The 20876-nt window shown below is 42.3% G+C and overlaps 1 protein-coding gene across 1 annotated transcript in view; it reads left to right on the forward strand.

The window, feature by feature from the left end:
• Nucleotides 1-20876, forward strand: part of CAMTA1 (calmodulin binding transcription activator 1) — a 1290304-nt gene that overhangs the window by 828638 nt on the left and 440790 nt on the right. Inside the window, exon 5 of the mRNA XM_059716189.1 lies at nt 395-466. Coding sequence (XP_059572172.1) covers nt 395-466 — 72 coding nt within the window. The remainder of the gene's footprint in view (nt 1-394; nt 467-20876) is intronic.

Genomic DNA, 20876 nt, shown 5'->3' on the forward strand with positions numbered 1-20876 from the left:
CCCCTGAGTCCCCACCAAGTGCCCTGTCCACTGGTCCACATCACTCTCTCCTCGCTGTCCCATGTGGATTATCTACTTCGAAATATCTGAGACAGCTGTGCTGACTTACTCAAAGTGCAAAGCAGGGAAGGGTTTGAAAGTCTGGTTTGTTGATGCTGGAACCTGTGAATGTTTATGAAGTGCTACTCTCCAGCTTTTGTATAATTCAATCTGACATAAAGTTTTACCAGCAGGATCTGTTGCAGGTATTGATTTTAGTAAATGCCAACATAACACAGTCTATAATATACTATAGCTACCTGGCCCTGAAGCAGGCATGCCCTTCTCATTCACTTAGGTTACCATCTGAGCACTGATTTCCTTCACTAACTCAGCATCTGCTTTTTCTCCCTAGTGTTTGTACGGCTGTTATGTCCATTCCTCTATCATCCCCACTTTCCACAGAAGGTGCTACTGGCTTCTTCAGGTAAGGTGAAGTGGGATTTCTCTCTTATTGTGTGTGATGCTGCTGTGACTTGTCGGGCTGTCGCTTTCCTTGGCTCTGGGGGAGCAATCTATAACTACCTATTTTTTTCTGAAAGTAATATGGCTGTTTTCAAATTGATAAGGATCTATTCAGAGCTGGGAGGAGTTTTTTCCCTTAGGTAAGTGTTCAGCCACAGGCAGTGAGGCTACCATGAAAGATACCAGCTGTGCCATTGTCTGGGATCTCACAGAAGAAAGAAGCTCTGTGTTGAGAGTTAGGTCTTTGCTTCAAAATCTGTCAGTGCAGAACCACTCAGGCTGGGAGGAAGGCTGAACAACTGCTCCCACCAGTGGGGAGCATTATCAAGGGGCTCTGCATGATTTCTTAATGATATTTCTTCTTACTGGTGTATGTGCCATGAACACAGAATGAATAAGCTTGCCTGTCCTTGATTCCCAAGAGTGGTTTGGTGCTAGAGCGGGTTGGTTACCTTTGGAGAGCTGCTCTGGGACTGCTGGTCTGCAGTGGCAGGTTTGCCTTGGCCTTCAGGTCTGCATGCAGTGACTGCAGGATTGCTGGGCTTATTACACTGGCTAGAAATTGTTGGGTTGGTATGAGTTTCAAGATCCTCGGTACTGATTCATTTGGCTTTGCTGGAAAAGCATGTAACAATCAATATAATAGAATGATTCTAGTTTTTAAATTCAGAGAAGCCATGGACTTGAAATCTACTCAGTTTAAGAAAAGAAGCTTGAGAAGCTTTCAGTGCTAGTTTTTGTGCCTTTATAGTCACCCTCTTATGTTTACAAAAAATGCCCTTTTCCCATTGCTGTGTGAGAGGGCCTGGTAAACAATGGGGAATTACAGTCCATGAACAGGAGACAGTGACAGGGACTATGTATCAAATGTTGCCTCTGCTTCTGTAACTCTTTTACTGAGACCTTTGATCTTTGTTTGCTTTCCATGAATTTGCTAAATACAAATTATATCAGGCAATGATGCAAAAAAAAAAATCACTGTAGCCAATATCTTACCTGTTCCACAGTGTTGCCACTGTGCACCTATGAGGGCCCTCCTCCTGTACACTAGTGGGTCTTGTACTAGATCAGTTCAATGCTGGATGGTGTATGGCCAGTGCCATAGCAAAGTGGGGGGGGAGGGGGCAAGTGGGGTGACTGCTCTGGGCACTGCAGCAAAGGGGCACCAACAGGCACTGTCCAGGCAGGCCAGGGCATAGGACAGACCTGCAAGCGGTTCATTTGAGGGGGGGGCACGGGAATGGGGGGAGAGCGGCTCCCACCCCTGTGTGCACTCCTGGGCAAGCATGGGGGGGGGCAAGTGCCCCCCTGAATCTGCACATGGGGTGAGGGCAGGCTGCTGCTGCGGGCTTTGCTCTGGGTGCCAAACTTCCTTACCATGGCACTGTGTATGGCACAGGGTTTTGTCTGCCTCCCAAGGAAAGATACAGTATGGGATACATTGGTCCCATATTGGATCGGCACTGATATAAGGAAAATTGATTGTATTGGCAATCGGCTAATATGGCTTGCTAAAAATCAGCCATCAGTATTGGCCCCCAAATTTTCTATTGGTGCACCCCTACTCACAAGGTTTTTACCCTATTGTGGCAAGAGGGTACTGAAGAGCAAAAGCTGGTGTTAATCTTCTTTAGCTGGAGTGTGCTGAGCTGCTGTTTTGAGATCCACAGACCTGTACTGTTGGGGACAGAATCCTCACACAGGGCACTTTTAAAAGAAGAAAAATCCTGGCAGCCTCTTCATAAATATGGTTGATATGTATATAGGATATGGCTGATGCTTGGAAGGGAAGGGGATTTCGTGTCAGTGCAACTAAAGGCGCCATTAATAGTTTGCAGTTCAGTTCACTGGACTGAACAAAACCACAAAGTAAACTTTGTAAGAGTCCAGTGTGCCTCAGGCAGCAGGCAGAAGTGTGTTGTATTATTTAACTGCTGTCTCTGCTGGTGTCTGTGATGGATGATGGGACTCACCAGAATTTCAATGGAACTATATTTGGTCTGAACTTGATGCACTACACAAATGTTGGAGCATCTGCCTCTTCATTTCTCTCAGCAATGCTTGCCTGTCGTGGGGCTGCTGAGGTGCCCTCTCCCAAAGCAAGGAAGGGCCTTCAGAGCAAATGACCCTTGCTGCACTCTCTGAACACTTGGGGTCTGGAGAGGTAGGCCTAGGACCTTGGATGTCCTTTTCATCCATTTAGCTAGGTCAGTACCTCTTATTTTACCTGCTCCTTTGCTTCCATTCCCCTGTTTGCCATCCAGTTCTCTTCCCTTTTTCATAACTCACAGAAACATGGAAAATTTGCTAAATGAAATTATTCTGAAGGGTGAGATAAGTAAATGTGAAAAAAACCTGCAGCTTGTGTAGACATGCAGGAAGACCATGTCATATGAGGATTGCCTTTCTGGGCCTCATACAGAGTTAAGTTATTATAGAGCATGCCTGAGTGTTTAGAGGGGTATAGCTTTCACCTCCACATAGCGTATGTGACAAAGTCAGTTCTTGGAATAATTAGCTGCCTCAATGGTATCACTGACCTATGTCTATTAGCATTATCCCTTCAGTAGCCTGGCTGAACCCAGCTCCAGTGATTTGAGACAGTTGGGGTCTTTCCATGTTACTGGAGTCCATTTCTGTTCATACAATTATTTTCATAAATTGAAAAGTCTGGGAAGGAGTCCTTGTCTTTTGGGTAGACCTCTCCAGTAAGGAAGTTGTTTGCATCTGGTCCCAAGAAGAAATGACACAAAATCCAAAGCTGCAGTACAAAGTGTACCTCTGACCTTTGGAAGTGATGGCTGATGTGGGCTATAGTAGGATCACACTCCAAGGACAGGGGGGCTGAACTAGTTCCTTGCTCCTCTTTTGTCTTCTTGAGATAATTGCAGTGTCCAAATTCAGAAGTTTAGGATATGGCAAGGGAGAATCTACACCATTGCCATTACTACTTGCCTCCTTATTAAAATTTGGTAAATACTTGCCAAAATGATTCAAGCCAGGAAGCTCCCATCCCAGTGTCAGAAAAATTTCCCTGATATTCACCCCTTATCTACTACCCTGAACAGTTCAGTCTCCATCCCTATCTTTCAGATATTCAGGGACAAATTTTCCAGCCATCTTAACTGCAGACTAGCCAACCTGTATTGGTCCATGTGTAGCTTTGTGCTTCATCAGTCAATCCCGCCAGCCCATTATCATTGTTTTTGTATTTCCAATACATCAGTCTACATATTTCTCATGCTGAGTTAGCCCAACTCAATTATGCCATACAGGGGACAGATTTCATCTTCTCACTCATACAAGGAAGCCACTGTATATGCTACCCACAATTATTTTCAGTGTTTTCACTTCTATGTTATGAGCAAACTTGTATCCTATTAATTGTGTATCACAGATCTCTTTTAACTTCAGTGCATACAGAGTGTATGTCTCTTTTCTATTCAGTGTTTTTATTGGCTTTTAGAGAATCCTCCTTCAATCTGATAATTGATTGGAATTGAGACAAATGAAGTGGAAGCACATTTCTTATGAGCCTGCTTATAAAATATGATGCAGGATATTTTCTTGTGAATGCAGTATATTTTTTATTCAGAAACAAGGACACATTTTGCCTTCATTGTGTAAGGAATATGAGTTTGTGATTCATTAAAGTATCTTCCAGGCGCAAATGGGCATCCTTCAATCACACTCTCAAGGTTGTGCATCTCTGAAAGAGAAAGGAGTTAGCCAAGAATGGATGACCCTAAGTCTAATACCTACACAATGCTTTTATTCAGCTTCATGATGAATACAGGGACAAGCAAGACTAGAAAGAGAAAGATGTTGTGATGCCAAGAGAAAATTTGATGAGCTGTTTGTATCTTAGTTTCCAAGTAATGACAGAGAGGTGATTTTTAAGGTTTGGAATTTGAATGACACTTTTGCATTCCTATTCATTCAACATTTCAGATTTCACCAAACAGGGCTACATGGTTTCTGTCTGGAGTTCAAAATGTAGGCATTTTAATCTAGACAAAGGAGCTTGAGTAGCTGGTTGCATGATTGACAGAGATCCTGAGCAACTGTGGCCCCCATTTCACTCAATCGGACCTGCAAATGCTTTGAACCACTGGAAATCAGGTCACCAATGGAAGTGCATGAATGTCCAGGGAGTTCAAATGTTGTACTTGCACAGCTAACCACTTCTAAAACTGAACAACAAAACCTACCTGTCTGGTTGAACTTAGTTCCTTGTAAGGATCCTGTCTACAGTTTCCTGATTTTTCATTTCTATTGAGAAGTTTCTTCTCAAGTACTGGTTATTTTTCAGAAGAACCTGGAGCTGTTTTCTATAAAGCGATGTGCCTATAAACAGAGTGTTGAGGGGTGTTTCCTTTCACTAGAAGCTTCACAAAGTGTCTTTCTAATTCAGAATCCATGATGTGAAATACATTGACATGGTTGGTAAAGAGTAAGCAGTTTATAAAACTGTAAACAGAACACACTGCCTTTCATTTCCAGCTCACAAGTTTAAATATGGTGCAGTATGAGGGGTCAGAAGTCATTATTGCTGGATAACTGAACTGTGGTCAGTATGAAGAGAGCTTCTGTTCTCAATGCTCAGTGTAATTGAATGTGGCAGCAACAGCAGCTGCAAAGTCACATGGGAAGGAGGTGAAGCAGAAAAAGTAGTTTTCTTCTGACACTGAATAAGAACTTTATAATAAGAAGAAAAAGGCCGACACACCCAGATTTGTATTGTCCCTACATCTCATTCATTGCAGAGTAACTGACTACTGCTCACCTCACCCACTCCTTTGGCCGTCTAGCTTCAGTTTTAAAGAAATGATACTTGTATCCTAGGTCTCTGCATATTACAGGGGCATAGAGACTGAATGGCCTTTCCTCCATCTTTGGTAGTTCCTTCTTGTCAGGACTAAGGCATAAGAGAGTGGTATAGCAAAGTCTGTGCCATACCTGTCCTTCATGTGGGCATCTGAAGTCTGTTCCCTATCTCCTCGAGCAACTATGAAGTGCAGCTTTCCGCCCTAACTCATGATGCTTCTCAGAAAGTGCCATGAGTTAGTGACCTGCGCTGCCCCCCCACTCCTCCCTGACCCAACAGATGTTCACTGTTGGGCCGGGGTGAGGGGGAATCGAGCTCTGCTTTGGAGCTGATCCAGGAGGACCTAAGAAGGGAGAGGGAAGGAGCTCCAGGTTGGGATTTGCCCAGCGTCAGCTGGAGGGGGAGCACATGGATTAGAGCCTCCCCCCCCGAAGTGGTTGATTTGTCACATGATCAGGCACTTTCACCTGCTCTTCTGTCAGGGAACCGCTATAGAGCACTTTCCAGGAGATGATCGCGTGAAAAATGTCACTTCTGTGAGTGCCCTAAAATTCACTGAGCAATTTAGGCAAGTCTCTACTGGAAGCTGACATGTTAGCAACTGCCTACTGATATGCTAGTGGCCTTGCTAGTGATGATCATTATATATCTAGGCTCTGGTGTTCCTCAGTAAAACTTCAAACACCTTGTAAATCTGACAAGCCAGGGGAGGAAGGTATTTAGCTTTTCTACAATACCATGTAATAGGGAATAAATGTTAGGGCTAAAGGAATATGGGGGACTTGCCTACTGGCAATAAAACCTTACAAACCAAAGTGGACAAATTCTGTGAAAAGACAGAAACAGAAACTTGCAGGTGCATCAGCTCATCATCATTAACACACAAAATAAGGGAAGCTAGTTTGAAGAACAGGTTAAGAAGTTACATACACTGTAGTCATCTAATAAAGGACAATCAGTGTGCATTACATTGAAAAGACCCTCCACCTTCTGAAGGGATGACAGACATTTCTGATAATGCCATTATGTGAGATGTGATGGCATATATTTAGATTTCCAGCTAGTTTTTGCTCCAGCTGTGAACTATCTGTAGATGAGCATCATCCTCAGAGTTTCAGAATAGTGAAGTTGCTGAGAAGATATTTAAGAATGTTTTCTTTTAAACAAAGTGCTCCTATGCAAAGTCCCAGCAGAGTTTGGTGGCACTGAACTTGGTTATACCTCTTGTGTTTTGAGTCTGGATTCTCACAACATTTTGGGTGACACTCAAATAGGGTGTTAATTTGAAGCCAAGGTCTAATCACTGACCCTTCTGGATAATGACCAGACTGCCTTGGCACACTGCAGATACATCCTAGGGAGACTCCGGACTGCATCACCTGCAGTTGTCTAGCACTGATTGGAAACTCAGGAACCTGGCTTAGCCTTCTCAGTCTTGCTTTCCTCAGTAATAAAAATGTGGGCTCACATTCTAGGCTTTCTGTAAAACTGTCACAGATGCACAAGATTTGTGCTGATTTGGCTTCAGCTGTGATGTTTTCATCAGTTTTGTTGCCATTAGTCAGCAAAATGGGGGGAGCTGGAAAATATTAAAAAAACAGATGAATCTTGCTGTGGCAGAACAGGCTGACTCACTGACTGGATCTAGGCAGTTTGTACTGATCCCCACCAAGCATCACTGATCACTTCCAGTTATTCTCATGAGGAAACCTTGTTTCTACACAACTCATTCTTGTCCCTACTCAAGAGAAAAGCTTGGAAAGCTTGCTTCACAGAAATAACGTGTTTTCATTATGTAAATTACTCTTTCCTGTTCTGGGGCCACTGGCTGTCCCCAAAGGCAGAATCATCTGGAGGAAGCTGTTGTGGCAGAAACATATAGCAATTAAAAGTAATCTGTTTGCAAGTCTCCCAGAGAGGAGTTGAGAATAGAAAGAATTCTGTTTCTTTATGGGATTGATGTTTTATGGCCAAGCTTTCTTTGCATGCTATATGGGAGGACGGGTATGGGGAACATTTTAGGTGAAGGGAGGGTTGGGCCAAGGTCCTGCAATCCTCTAGGCCAGAGGCCACTTGGAGGATAACAGTGGTCCTGCAGGGTATTTTGGGACCTGGTCTATTCCAAGATTTTTGAATGCAGTATTAGGAGGTTCATGTGCTCATTAGTTACAGCCATCGGGCTGGTAGATCTAGGAGTGGGGAGGAGTGCATTTTATCAGCCAAGATTTCTGGCTGCTGGTGGACAGCACTGACCTCTTTCCTGTCCATGATAAATGTTTTTGCATGCCGCATACATTTAAAAAAACTCACTAAGGGGATTCTGAAGTATCTGCAGCCCCAAGCCAATCACTTCTGAACCTATGTGCCTGTTGCTGTGGTTCAGTAAAAATTCTGCTGATCACCCTGGCTCTCTTGCAGGGAACATAGGTTACTGCTGAGGAACGGTACATTCATAGAGAAACAGTATTTCTCTTATATGCACGTTTTCCCATCTTCCACCCCTTTCATGCTCACATATACCTCCCCTCTGTGCTCCCAAGCACTGAAAAGAACACCACATTTTCAGAATTTATCTCCATTTCCCACATTTTAGTGGTCATTAATAGATTATTTGTACTTCCAAAAGCAGGTATATAAATGGCAGCATTTAGCCTTATTCTCCAATGAAACATCTTGGGGATAGTTTTTACTATCACAGATTTATAGCAAAGGTACCAGTTTTTATATCATTGTAAAAGGGTGCCTTACAGAGGTCAGACTATGAGACATAGCACTGATCACCTTTGAGTCTTTGGTTTGACCCCAAGACCGCTTGGAAACAATTGAAAGATATCACTCTGTGATGTTTGTTGTTTAGTGTCCAGTTTGTGAGATGAGTTTGCTGGTCTCACTCCAGTTCTTGTTGTCAGTGTGAACAGCATAGAAAACAGTGTTGCAATTAGCTTTTTTATAGGGCTGATTCTCCATTCTAAAACTCTTTGTTGTTGTTAGTCCCAGCATAAAAACCAAGGACTGAATAGGCCATCAAGTCTAATTACTCTGCAGTCTTTAATTATATGAGCCTATACTGTTTCTCACTAAAGATGCTATTTATTTTTACAGCATCCCACATTGTCCTTTGGAGACCAGTCTCACTCCAAAACCAGAACATGTGCTCAGTGCAGCCCACCTTCTCTCAAGAAATCAGTAAAAGTGATTAGAAATCAGTAACCTGAGCTCTCCCACCATAAAGTGCAGTTGTCAGGCTCTGCCGGACCTCACTGTAGCCAGGCGTCACTCAAGTCTCCTGGTCCTGGTTTTGCAGGATCACCAAATGGCATTTATTTGCAAAGACAGAAGTTTTCATACACAATTTCCTCTTCCCATTTCCAGCCATTTCAGCACAACCACTGCTTGTGAAACCTGTATTAATTAATTGTTTATCATGGGAAAAGACTCCTGGTAGAAAGAGCTGAACTATTTTTGCTTAAACTTACAAAGATAAATTCTTCTTTAGGCAGAAACCACACCTAGGAAATGTCATCTCAAAAGACATGAGTTTTAGAAATAAATAATTAGCTAAAAATACCCAGTTGTGATGGAAACTATCTCCTAAACTTATCTGTGGGTGTTGCAAATACTTCAGTTAGGATGGTCAGCTCTCACTGAGACCTTTGTAGTAGCAGTAACAGTAGTAAATAATCCCATTATGGTATGCTTTGTACAATAATCTCATTATGGTGTGCTCTGCAGAACAGGACCTGGGGGTTATGGTAGACAGTGGGCTGAATACGAGCCAGCAGTGCACCCTTGTTGCCAAGAAGGCTAATGGCATATTGGGCTGTATTGGTAGGTGTGTTGCCAATAGGTCAAAGGAAGTGATTATTCCACTCTGTGCAGCACTGGTGAGGCCACATCTGGAGTACCGTGTTCAGTTTTGCCACCCCTTAATAGCAGCCTTCAACTACCTGAAGTGGGGTTCAAAAGAGGATGGAGGATGGAGCTAGACTGTTCTCAGTGGTGACAGATGACAGAACAAGGAGCAATGGTCTCAAGTTGCAATAAGGAAAGTTTAGGTTAGATATTAGGAATAATTTTCTCACTAGGAGGGTAAGAAAACACTGGAGCAGGTTACCCAGAGAGGTGGTGGAAGCTCTATCCTTGGAAGTTTTCAAAACCCAGCTAGACAAAGCTTTGGCTGGGATGGTCTAGTTGGGGATGGTTCTGCTTTGGGCAGGGGGTTGAACTAGATCATGTCCTGAGGTCCTTTCCAACCCTAATTTTTTTGTGATTCTGTGATTTTATGAAATGCAGGAAAGAGATAGTCCTGCCCTGAAGGACACCTAGGTATGGGGCCAAACCTTCCAAAAGACCTCAGAAGCTTCAGTACCTTTGGGTGCACAACCCGTTTGAAAATCTGGCCTGTATTTTAGATGCTGAATTCTTGACAATCTGGGTCAGTGTCCCAGCTTTGCACAGACTGTCCAATTTAGCTAGTAAAGTTTTGGGCTGGAGACAGGATCTTGCTTTTTGTATTTTGGAAGGCTTAGTGCACAGGTAAATATATTTTATTTTATTGAGTTCCGTTTTTGCAGATTAAAATGGAAAATTCATGTGAACCATCATAAATACATATTCCATCAACATCCCCTACATGGAACATCATTCTGGAATGCCCTCTGTCCCCCTATAACACCACCAAGTTATTCAGATATATTTTTAATTAATTTAAACTTGTAACAATTGTTTTCCAGTACTAGAGGACAGTAATTTTACTGTGGTAATGTTGTGAGGTGGGGTGGGGAATTTTACTCCACGTGGATTTGACACTAATTCTGACTTCAGACTGCAGCAGAGGGTGACCATGATGTTTCAGTTTCTTGGAGAAGTTAGAAATGGCTGCTAATTTCTACAGGCATTGCAATGCATGTGTACCTCTAGGGCTAAGAAATAGCCAGCTACTAACAAAAATATGAGTGATGTTTTGCTAAGCAAAATCTGCAGTAAACAAGATTCTTTTATCTTCCCAGGCCTGACTAGCAGATTCATACCAAGGAATGTTTGGTATGTTTGTTGTAGCCAAAGAGATATTTCCCTAGCTCCATTTTGTTATAAAATGGCATTGTATGGCTGTGATGGCAGGTTCCCTATCCTACATGCAACAGCTGTAAATTAGTGACAAAAAATAAATCTTTTTCTATGAAATTTTCCTTTCTATTCTCAGGGCTCCTGCTTTTTTCAGATGTTTTAAGCTTCTCTGATAATGGATTAAAAATGCCACATTGATAGAAAGCATCTTTAATAAGTTTAAAATAGATTTTTGTAATTGTAAAAAACATTGTAGTTTCTCTGAAGGAGACATTTATGTTTCAGCTGCTAGGCACTGTCAGCCTCTTACGTTTACTTTTTGGATCCAAATGAATGAACCTGACAAAGCATTTTTACTTTTAGTTTTTTTTCATTCCTGTGAAATTCATGATTGATATGATAGACAGATAAAGTGATAAGACGAATAATGCTAATTCCTTCTAGTAGCAATGTTTGCTAGGAATGAATCTTTAATCGCCCCTTAATAGGATGCCACTATGAAGCCCTTAAGACCCCAAATTTGCCATGTCTGTAATTAATTATTAATTAACTAGGAATGGTTGCCACTATCCAAATCTATAACTTAATCTCCCTCCCTTCTACCAGAAATTAAACAGAAAATTAAAATAAAACAAATGCTTTTGTTGAAGTCTCAGACCAAGCCACTAACTGGTCTTTTTAAACCTTTGACACATTTGTTCTGTTGGAGATGGCCTCTAAAAGCACTTTCAAATGTAGCATATATTCTGCTCATACCCTGAGTGATACTAGTTCACAAACATACACAGCAAAACAAAACACAACCCAACCACATTGCAGTGAAAAGTACTAGAGAAATGTATTTGCAGAGCTGTCCTGAGATCTTTCAGTACGTCAAATAGCACCTAACAGCCCTCTGGTCCGAAACCTGCCTCTGAACAAAACAAGTTTTAACATGAAATTTGGAACAGGGAAAATGATAAAAACCCTGAGCCTGTCCTTGCTATTAGAATTGCATGGGGGTTATCTGATATCTGAAGAGTTCATCTTTCTTCAGAGTACCCAGTGACAGAGCCAACCACTGGAAAAAGCAGGTACTCTGCAGTTCTTGAGAATGTTCAGCGAACAAATAGAATTTCAGCCTAGATTGCTTTGGAGACATTTCCTGTTTCCCAGTATGAGACCTGCACCACACCTAATTTGGCCTTTGAAAGGAAAGCTATCTGAAAGCTGGAAAGCTGATACCATGTGACAAGCCTGCTTTCATTTAGAGGACTCTGAAGTTTTGCGCACACTGAAGTGGCGAACTGGGTACCACACAGAATAGAATGAATCATTGTTTTTGGCAATACCTATTAGTTTTCTAAAAGAAACAGAACCTCAGCTGTTTGTAGTTAGTCACAAAAAAGCTGCAGTTTTGCTTAACTCTTTCTGTGGTTATGAATGGTGTTAGGACTTCCTTAAACTCCTGGAAAGACTTCAACACTTAGCTACTCTAACTGAATGCTTGGGTTTATTTGACAGTAAGGAGACTGGGTAAGAACCCAACTGCTGTGTGTGTTTAGATTTTCAAAATTGCACCAGATTTTCTGTTAATGGAAAGTAACTGTTTGTACTTGTGGTGACTAATGCAGCAAGAAATGTTGATTCTTGGACATAGATAATTTTAAAACATTGGCACAGTTGAATAACAAAATGTAGAGTTCCCTTATGTCTATTGATAATTAGTACCCCAGGAATGTAAAATGAATCTGGCTGCCAGGCTTGTGTGGCTGGCTGCTATTTGCAAAGGTTATTGGAAGCTGCCTTCATTCTCTCCTATTAGTGCTGATGCATCTCTTGCCCTTTTCCATTCTCACATGACAAAGTGACAGCCCTTGAGCTTGCTGGATACTCTGGGGTATTCAGATAATTTTTTCTGCATCACATAAGTTTTCTAGTTTACTTTAATTTGTTGATTAAATTGTAATGCTGTAGATGAGGGAATAATGGTATAATAAGTATAAGGTTCCCATTTTTCGTAGATGCGAATTAGCATGTACACACCAGTCATGTATAATCTTTCCTATAGGATCATGCTGAAAGAGATTGTGAATGGAGCCAGTTACTAAATATGTAACTCTTTATAAGGGTATATCTTTATAAGGGTATAGAGCTTTTTCAGTTTGTAAACTTTTCCGTGAGCATTTACTTTACAGTGCCTTAAATGTAGTCAAATTGTAAATTTTTTTTCTATTTATTCAGGTTTCATAATGTTTATTGTTTGTCTTTCCAAAATATCTTCCCCCTTGTCAAGTAAGATGACAACAAAAGTCATAACAAATGGAAGTTTATGACCCCCTCAGAGGACAGAAGACCATTGGCTTGACAAAACTACCCACCAGCAGAGCCAGGGAAAGAATTTTGTAATAGAAAAAAATTCAAGTGAAATCACACATCTGCTTAGAAAACATTCATTATAGGCAACATCCGCTTAGCGCTCATAATTGGTTCCTGGAAAACCAAGCATTAAGTGAAACAAATGTTAAGTGAAACAGAAAGCTTTTGATGACCCAAGATGGTGACTGCAAGTGTTTTTAATGACCCAAGATGGCAACTTATAATGAAACTCACTGAGCGCTAAGTGGAATCAGGTATCAATTTAAAATGAGAGTTATAGCAAAACAGCGCTAAGTGAAACAGTGTTAAGTGGAGGTTGCCTGTATTGTATTCATTTTCCATTTCATAGATTTCATAGACATTAGGGCTGGAAGGGACCTCGGAAGATCGAGTCCAGCCCCCTGCCCAAAGGGCAGGAAGTCAGCTGGGGTCATAGGATCCCAGCAAGATAAGCATCCAGTTTGCTCTTGAAGGTGTTCAATGTAGGCGCTTGAACCACCTCCGGTGGCAGGCTGTTCCAGACCTTGGGGGCTCGGACAGTAAAGAAATTCTTCCTTATGTCCAGCCTGAAACGGTCTTGTAGTAGTTTATGACCATTCGACCTAGTAACCAGAGTAACTCTGGTTACTGCACAGTCATTTAGTAATTGTTTATACAAGTGCTAAATGACTGCGCAGTAACAACTGGGCAGTCAGTGTCTAATGTTGACATGGCCAATGATGCACTGTGATTTGTGCCCATGTGGCACAAGATGTTTCCTAAGCATATAGGAAAGCAGGATCCTGCCTCAACAAGCAGCACATCTGAAAGCTGCTGTCAAAGGGCACCAAAGCCATAAAAGTTAGGTGAAATGTAGCCTTAGTAGCCATCTGGGAAAATATTTCCTGGTTCTCCTCTCACCGTTGTCTCAGACATGCCTGTATGTTCCGGGCATGAAGGAACCTGCCCTTTTCCCTTAGAAAGTGTCTTGACGGATAAGCATCTCCTCAATATTTCATAGCTTCTGCTGTGTTGCATAAACAACAGATTTCACCATCCTGGTCTGAGTCACAAAAGACAGGGTGCAGTTTTTGTTTTTCTATAAATGTGGAATATTGCAGCCTCATAAAAATCCCTGAGACTTTGGCTCAGTAACAGTTTATTTCATTTGGGTAAAATAGAAATGACTGGGCAATAAAGTATTAAAGATCCAGCACTGTATGTGGGCACTTTAAATCTGTCCCACATTATGGAAACAGTGAGGTGTTCAGTTAGGCGCTCAGCATAATAAGCCTTTGCATTTTTGTTATAGGAATAAAAGCTTTGCTGTAATGCTAACACGTTTTCCCAAAGTGTGAGTTTTAACCTATATGATCAAATTAAGAGTGTGCTGAAGGATATCAAAGGAGGACACCAAGTACATAACAGGAGATAAGGCAGGCTGGCATTCTGAGCATGCAGTGGGGACTGCAGGCACTGCTCTGGCTTCTCTGCTCTTATGCTACAAATTTAGTGTGTATTCTTGGGCAAATTATGAGTCAGCTATCTGGGGCTCAGTATCTCTGGTTGTGGAGTGGTGGGGAGAATGTTCACTCCCTTGGAGTAGGGTACTTTTAGGTATATTATTATTTATATCCACAGCCACCCCAAGTCAAGATCAGTGCCCATCACAGTGCATGCTGTACAGGCACCTGCTAAGTCAAAGTTCAGATCCCTGTAGATCTAAAAGTCTGCAGATAAAAAACAATAAGTACTGAGCATAATTAACTGCTATAAACTCCAGTACTTTGGCAGAGGCTTCAAGATACAAAGACCTAGAAGCTCTGTTTTCATTGTTGAGACCTCTAACTAGCTGGCTGGGGCTGAGAAGAAACTTCTATGGGAAGGTTGTTCCATACTTGTCCATTAGCTTTGTATGAAGCAGCCAAAACTGGTGGTTGTCACTGACAAGCTACCAGGTGAGGTGGACCAATGGACTGCTCTATGCAGGGATTTCTGGTTCCTGAAATGCTGTCAAAAGTGAGGCAGTGGTTTGCAGTGCTGCTGACTAGCGGTCTTTTCATTGCATTGGGCTAGCTACAAATAGCATCTGAAAAGTAAGTACTTTGAGCACTGTCTCTCTCTGCAGGAATGCAGTGGTAAAAGTCAGTCCCATTCCCGTACATCTTTGTCATGTTTTACAGCTTTTAGCACTATAAAAGCAAGAAAGAACTGTTGGTAAAAGAATACATTTTTTTTCTAAATAGGACCTTATCAAGCCTGATTAACAGTTTTATTCTGTGAATGAAAAAGTTGAAGACCCTGTCAGTGAAGTTCCTCAGTGTTCTTTTTACTTTTTGGTTTAAAAGAATTAATGCTTGCTTCAACTTTTCACATGTTCTCTTTAAAACACACCATGCTTGAGCCACCACCATGTTCCAGTTCTGTTTTAGGCAATGAAGCAGTCATGTTTCTGTATTTTATAGATCATTGAATAACATGATAGAAAGATAAGAAATACTCAGAATTTATGGAGCAGTACAGAAAAGAAAAATTGCTCAATACTTTTAAGATTTCAGGGCCCTAGCCAAGACATGTCAGCACCGTAGATATGCCCTTGTCCTGAATTTTTACCCATATTTGCAATTTATTTTGATGAGTTGGATGTTGTAATCACTGAGTTTAAATACACAATTTTCCCCATGTTACATGACATAAGGAAACCATCTCATTCATTAGGAGCGATTGTAACTGAGCTTCTGTCTCTAAACACTTTAACCTTTTTCATTTGATCTGGCTAGAACCCTAGAAGTGCTAGTTAATGATTTAACCCCATACTGACCTGCTGACTCAGCAAGGTCATTTGTTTCTGCAGTCATCATAGCTGGCCATGAAACAGAGGTCTCCTTGGGATACACGTTAATGTTTAAGCATGTTTGCAGCAGCCTTTTTACAACACAAATGTCCCTGAAGTTAATTTAAAAATGTGTTAGAAGTTGGGTCCTCAGAGATCATTGGTCTGGGGATCTGTTGCACTTGAGCAGATTGGATTGAGTCCCTTGCCTCTCTGGGGCCAGAAGTATAGCTAGATACATCATTTGTTTCAAAATATCCCTGCAAACAACTCTATCTTGCAACACCACTTTCCTTGTTTTCGTGTTCCAGTTGCCTGGAAAAACCTGCCTTTATTTTGTATCTTCTACCTCATCCTGGACAGGAAAGAGACCTTGGCAGGTTTGCTTCTCTGCCTTCCATTATCCAAAGAAAGCTGTGAAATTTTCCATTTGTTTACTTTGACCAGTACTTGAAATCTGTAGTTGTCCAATCATAATTTATAGGGCTTGACTCTTAAACCCAAAAATAAAGGGAAAAGACAAATGAAGTAAAGTGAAATGTAGTTCCTTAGAGATGGAAATTATTAATTAGTCTTATTATCCAGAATAATTATTAATTAGTCTTATTATCCAGAATTTGTCAGTTTGCTAATCCTTCACTAAGCATAGTGCTTAATGCTTCCAAAGCTATGTTTTGTGAGCTTTACCAAGCAGTTTCTTTGACTATAAAGGACTAAACGAGGCAGTTTGATTCCCATCTTTATCTGTCAGACCAAACAAATCCTGTTTTCTCTTGTACATGGCAACTTTGAAAAAGCAGAACGAAAGTAAAACCTTTACTTGCATATCTGATTATTTATAATTTGGGGCTTTTAAGCAGTTATCCATTTTGTGTAATCTTCTGTTGACACTGCACCCTTAATAATCATCTTTAAAGCAAAGGGGGGGTCATCTTTTCAGAGCAAATGGCAAAGGTTTGCCTCAAGGAATCACTTTCTTTTTTTCCCCTTTAAAGATGCTGAGTCAATAACAAAATAGGAGTCAGTATGCAAAACTTGAAAAAAAAGTCAATGACACCTTGCCAAAGAGATTTCTCCTTTTTCTGTGTTAAACTCCATCTCCAGGTGCAGTGGGTATGTTTCTAGAACTGTTTACCTGTTTGCACTAGAAGGCTGAGGTCTAGAACAGTGGGCTCCAGGGACCTGCACCATAATCTCTAGTTATGAGGACTCCAAGGACCTGCACTCTAGTGCTAGGAGCCCTAGGGTGCTAAGAGACCTGAACCATAGAAGGGTGATGCTTGACACTTGAGCAAACTAAATAGATGTCTGGGTTGACAAAGTAAAAAATCAGAGTTCACAGCAGTATGGCAGAGCAGAGTTGAGTTTGCTGCCCATGTGGAGCGATGCTCCACTCAATTCAGCGCTGTTTCAGCGGGGCTTGCTGTATGCTATCCCTACTCAGTCCTGTGCTACATCATTACCTTCATCCTCCTGTTCTTGTTTCCCAGTGCTTCTTCCATCTCCAGTTCCTTCCTTCTCCCTGCTGTTGCTGCCAGCTTTGGCCACCAATGGCTGACTTTCAGGGCTGAATGCAGGTGTTGACAATATTATCTCTTTGCCCAGCCAATTTCAGCAATATTCCCCACCTTTGTGTCCTGGCAGAGCACTGCAAAGTTGTCTCACTTCATAGCCCAACTTGGATTTCAAAGCCCTGGCAATGAAATCTGTGACTCTTGTGCGGTATATTGTTTGGAACACCTTTTACACTTGTCATTAGCATCAAAAAATGGAAAGTACCCGTTTTCTCTTTGAGAGAGTTCATCTGCTGAAGGTCTGCTATTTGTCATCCTCTCTTTCGATCATTTTTGTGTTTCCCTGAGGCGTGTCAGTGCAATCGCATCTCTGCCATGAAAGAGGGGAGGAAGGAGGCTGACTGTCACTGCCAACACTCATGATAGGCATTGAAAGTTACACACTGCGACAGCTGCTCTTGTTCTCCCTGACACTCACTCCTGTTTACTGCCTTTGAAACAGTTTCCTTTATTTTGCAGCTGTAAAGCATGAATGGAGAGAGAGTTCTCCTGTGTCTTTGTGAAGCACCGTAACCTTGACAGGCTTCATTTAGCCTCACAGATTCTAGATCTCACCAAATCTTATTGTAGGTGGAAACATTTGCAATTTACTTTTTCTGTTGGTTCAGAAACATGACTCACTCTTTGTCTCAGGTGTTAAAATCTAGTGGCTATGCTCTTTGTGCAGCCACCAACTCAACCTACTGATGACTACTTTTCAATTCTTGCTGAGTCCTTGGGAGGCTGAAGGATGCCTGAAAGTGCATGCTGAAGCTAGGCTGTGTTGGCTGAATGCTGGTGCTGCAGTGACAGCCTTTGTAGTAATCTCCAAGGTATCTACCTTGGAAAGTGGACAGAGATGTTTCACAGATCTCATGTTTCCATGTCTTAGGGGGCTATATGAGCACAAATTGGCTCCATATCCAGCAATCTCCTAATAACCTGTGTCCTGGCATTTTCCCATGGTGGGTAGCAGAACCAGGGAAGGGTGGCAGCTGACAGTGAGCTCATACAGACTTTCAGTTTCTCCTGGGACAGTCACTGCTTTCAGGAGAAACCACAAGTGTACAGATACAGGCTTTTTCTCCCAGAGTAAAAATGGCTGTTACCAAAGAAAAATAATTTGGGAACAACCAGGGTTAAATCACTTTCAGAAGAGTTTCTCCTGGGAGAGCAAATATCTGTATATACTGATAACACAGAACATGGACAGTCTGTGTTAACCAATCAAGGCTGCCCTGTGCACTGCTTCCATCTGTTGCTAGGCAGACTAAGGACATCTGCAGAGCATGCTGAGATGTGTGCACAGTCCCCCCCCCCCCCCCCCCCTGCCGCCGACTGCACTGTCAACACTGCAAGCTCTCTACTCTTCAGGGCCTCAGCATCTGCATGTCTGTATACATGATTCTGGGTCCTTTTTTTTTTTTACTAAAAGAACAAACATGGGAGAATTTTCCCAGATTACTTGAATATGTGTGCACAGCCAGTAGAGGAGCAGGCAAAAGGCCCTAGACTCTGTGCTTAGCTCTCTGTTGCCACACCTGGTAAAGGAAGTTCAGTATTGCTCTGGGGGCTGCCTGCATACCACTGGCCCACAGACCCCACTCCCAACCAGAACTCCATGTATCCGAATGACAGTTTTTTTCCTGCAAACTGGTATTTTATTTGTCACGTGTCTGGCATGTTCTGATGCAGCAATTCTCCTCTAGAATTAATTACTTTCTTCATTTGAATTTTACCAGCTCAAGAGGATTTAAATCCTTATACAGTCTTGTCCTTTCCTCCCTCACTGAAGTTTAAATTCCATCTAACCATCTCAGGCTAGGATATTTTTGCTTGCAATAAGCTTCCTCTCCACCCCACTATCTCTGAGGCTATTAAGTATAACATATTCCAAAACCAATCTAAGTAGCTTTACATGAAGTAAGTCCTCTTGACGCATTTAGAATAAGAAATGACCTCACTCGAATATCACACCACTCCACTTTGTCAGTATCCATGGAGATCTAACCAACCTTGCTCTACCTCTTTGTTGATTAGGTACTTAGTAGCTATTTCATACCACCAAGGTATCCTACTGTTCCTGGAAACTGACAGAAACATCCAATGCCCTCTCCTCAGAATGTTCCTCTCTCTCTCTCTTGCCTCTTTCACTCTCACCAATTCAAATGCCTTTCTCACCTCTCAAATATATGTAGCCAGCTGGCTCTATTAGCTCACTCAGGGTTGGGCTTCTTAACCATGACTTCTGTTTCTGATTCATATACAGTTCCCTGATGGTTCCTGAACTGGGATTTACACCATTAACTTTTCTTATCTTGTGACTAACTTATACCATTTCCAGATCCTCAGACTTGCTTCCTCTCCCTAACTACAGATCCGTCTTTTCAAATTGTTAGGAAGTGAACTTCGCTTTTCATCAGCCCCTGCTTTTTGCTGTCATGCTGTGCAAGCTTTTCCCTTTCTACTCTCTTTATACAACTCACCTGCAAGCATTTCCCTTTCCATAGGCAACTGGCATATGTGCCCCCCCCAATAGGGCTGGTGCCCCCCAGACGGCCAACACTGATGCTCTTGGTAGGGCTGATGCCCCCCCTGATATGGCCACCACCATTGGTGGCTTCTGCGGGTGCCCCCCCAGCTTCAAGAGGCACCAGTCACTCATGTCCCTTTCTATGTTCCTTTTACAGCCATATGTTAGGGAAGGGTTGCTTGCAGAAAGTCAGTATATCTGGAATGGGATGAATGACTACCTCCTGGCAAAATCTCCATCAGACATTATGCCCACACTGGGGTTTACAGTGTGCAATTGGAGAATGCTGTTGTTGGAAAGGGTTTGTTTTGAATGTGGTGAAACACAACTCTCCTGTGTTTTAAATGGAAGACCTGCTTACTGGAAGGATAAATTGCATTATATTTTGAAAATGAGTTACTGGGGCCATCTTCACAAGCCGCTTAATACGCAGTAGACTGATCGACTCCATATTACAGTATCATGACAAAAACTGTGCTATTTAAGCTATATTAACCATCATGAAAAAATGTACAATTGCACTAATGGACAATAGGGCAGCCTACTGCACATTTATTTTGTACTTCCTTTTGCAAATACTATGTATTTAATCTGCAGCAGGCTCTCTGCATTAATGAACATGTAGACATACCCACTCTGAAGCAGTGATTACACTGATGACTACATCTCAGAAAAAGGAGTGTGTGTGTGTGTGTGTGTGTGTGTGTGTGTGTGTGTAAACTTGTTAGAAGTGGTGTGCGTTAGGCCTGTGAAAAGCGGCTAGTATTTGCTTTGGATTCGGCCGATTCAGGGGACAGTGATTTGATTCAGGGATTCGAATCACTGTCCCAAATTGATTCAGCCAAATCTGATTCAGAGATTCAGCTGCTGCTGAATCTCTGAATCACACTGGCCCATCCCCTGCCCACTCTCCCAGCCCCAGCAATGGCTGCCGTGCCTGCCCCAGCTCCTGGCACTTCGAAAACAAAAAAAAGCCCTGTCTCACCAGGTGCTGCAAGGTGTGGGGGAGGGCAATCCCCGCTGCCCCCCACTGCCCCGTGCTGTGTAGGGGGGCTCTACATGAGCCCCCCCAACCTCCTACCACTGTCCTAGCCCCCCAATGGCTGCCCTGCCTGCCCGAGATCTGGCTCTTTAAGGAAAAAACCCATACTCACCAGTTCCTGCCTGGTGGGGGGCAATCCCCACTGCCCCCTGCTGCCTTGTGCCACATGGGGGGCTCTT

Source organism: Alligator mississippiensis, chromosome 13 (genome assembly GCF_030867095.1).
Source record: "Alligator mississippiensis isolate rAllMis1 chromosome 13, rAllMis1, whole genome shotgun sequence".
In the NCBI taxonomy this organism is placed as follows: domain Eukaryota; kingdom Metazoa; phylum Chordata; order Crocodylia; family Alligatoridae; genus Alligator; species Alligator mississippiensis.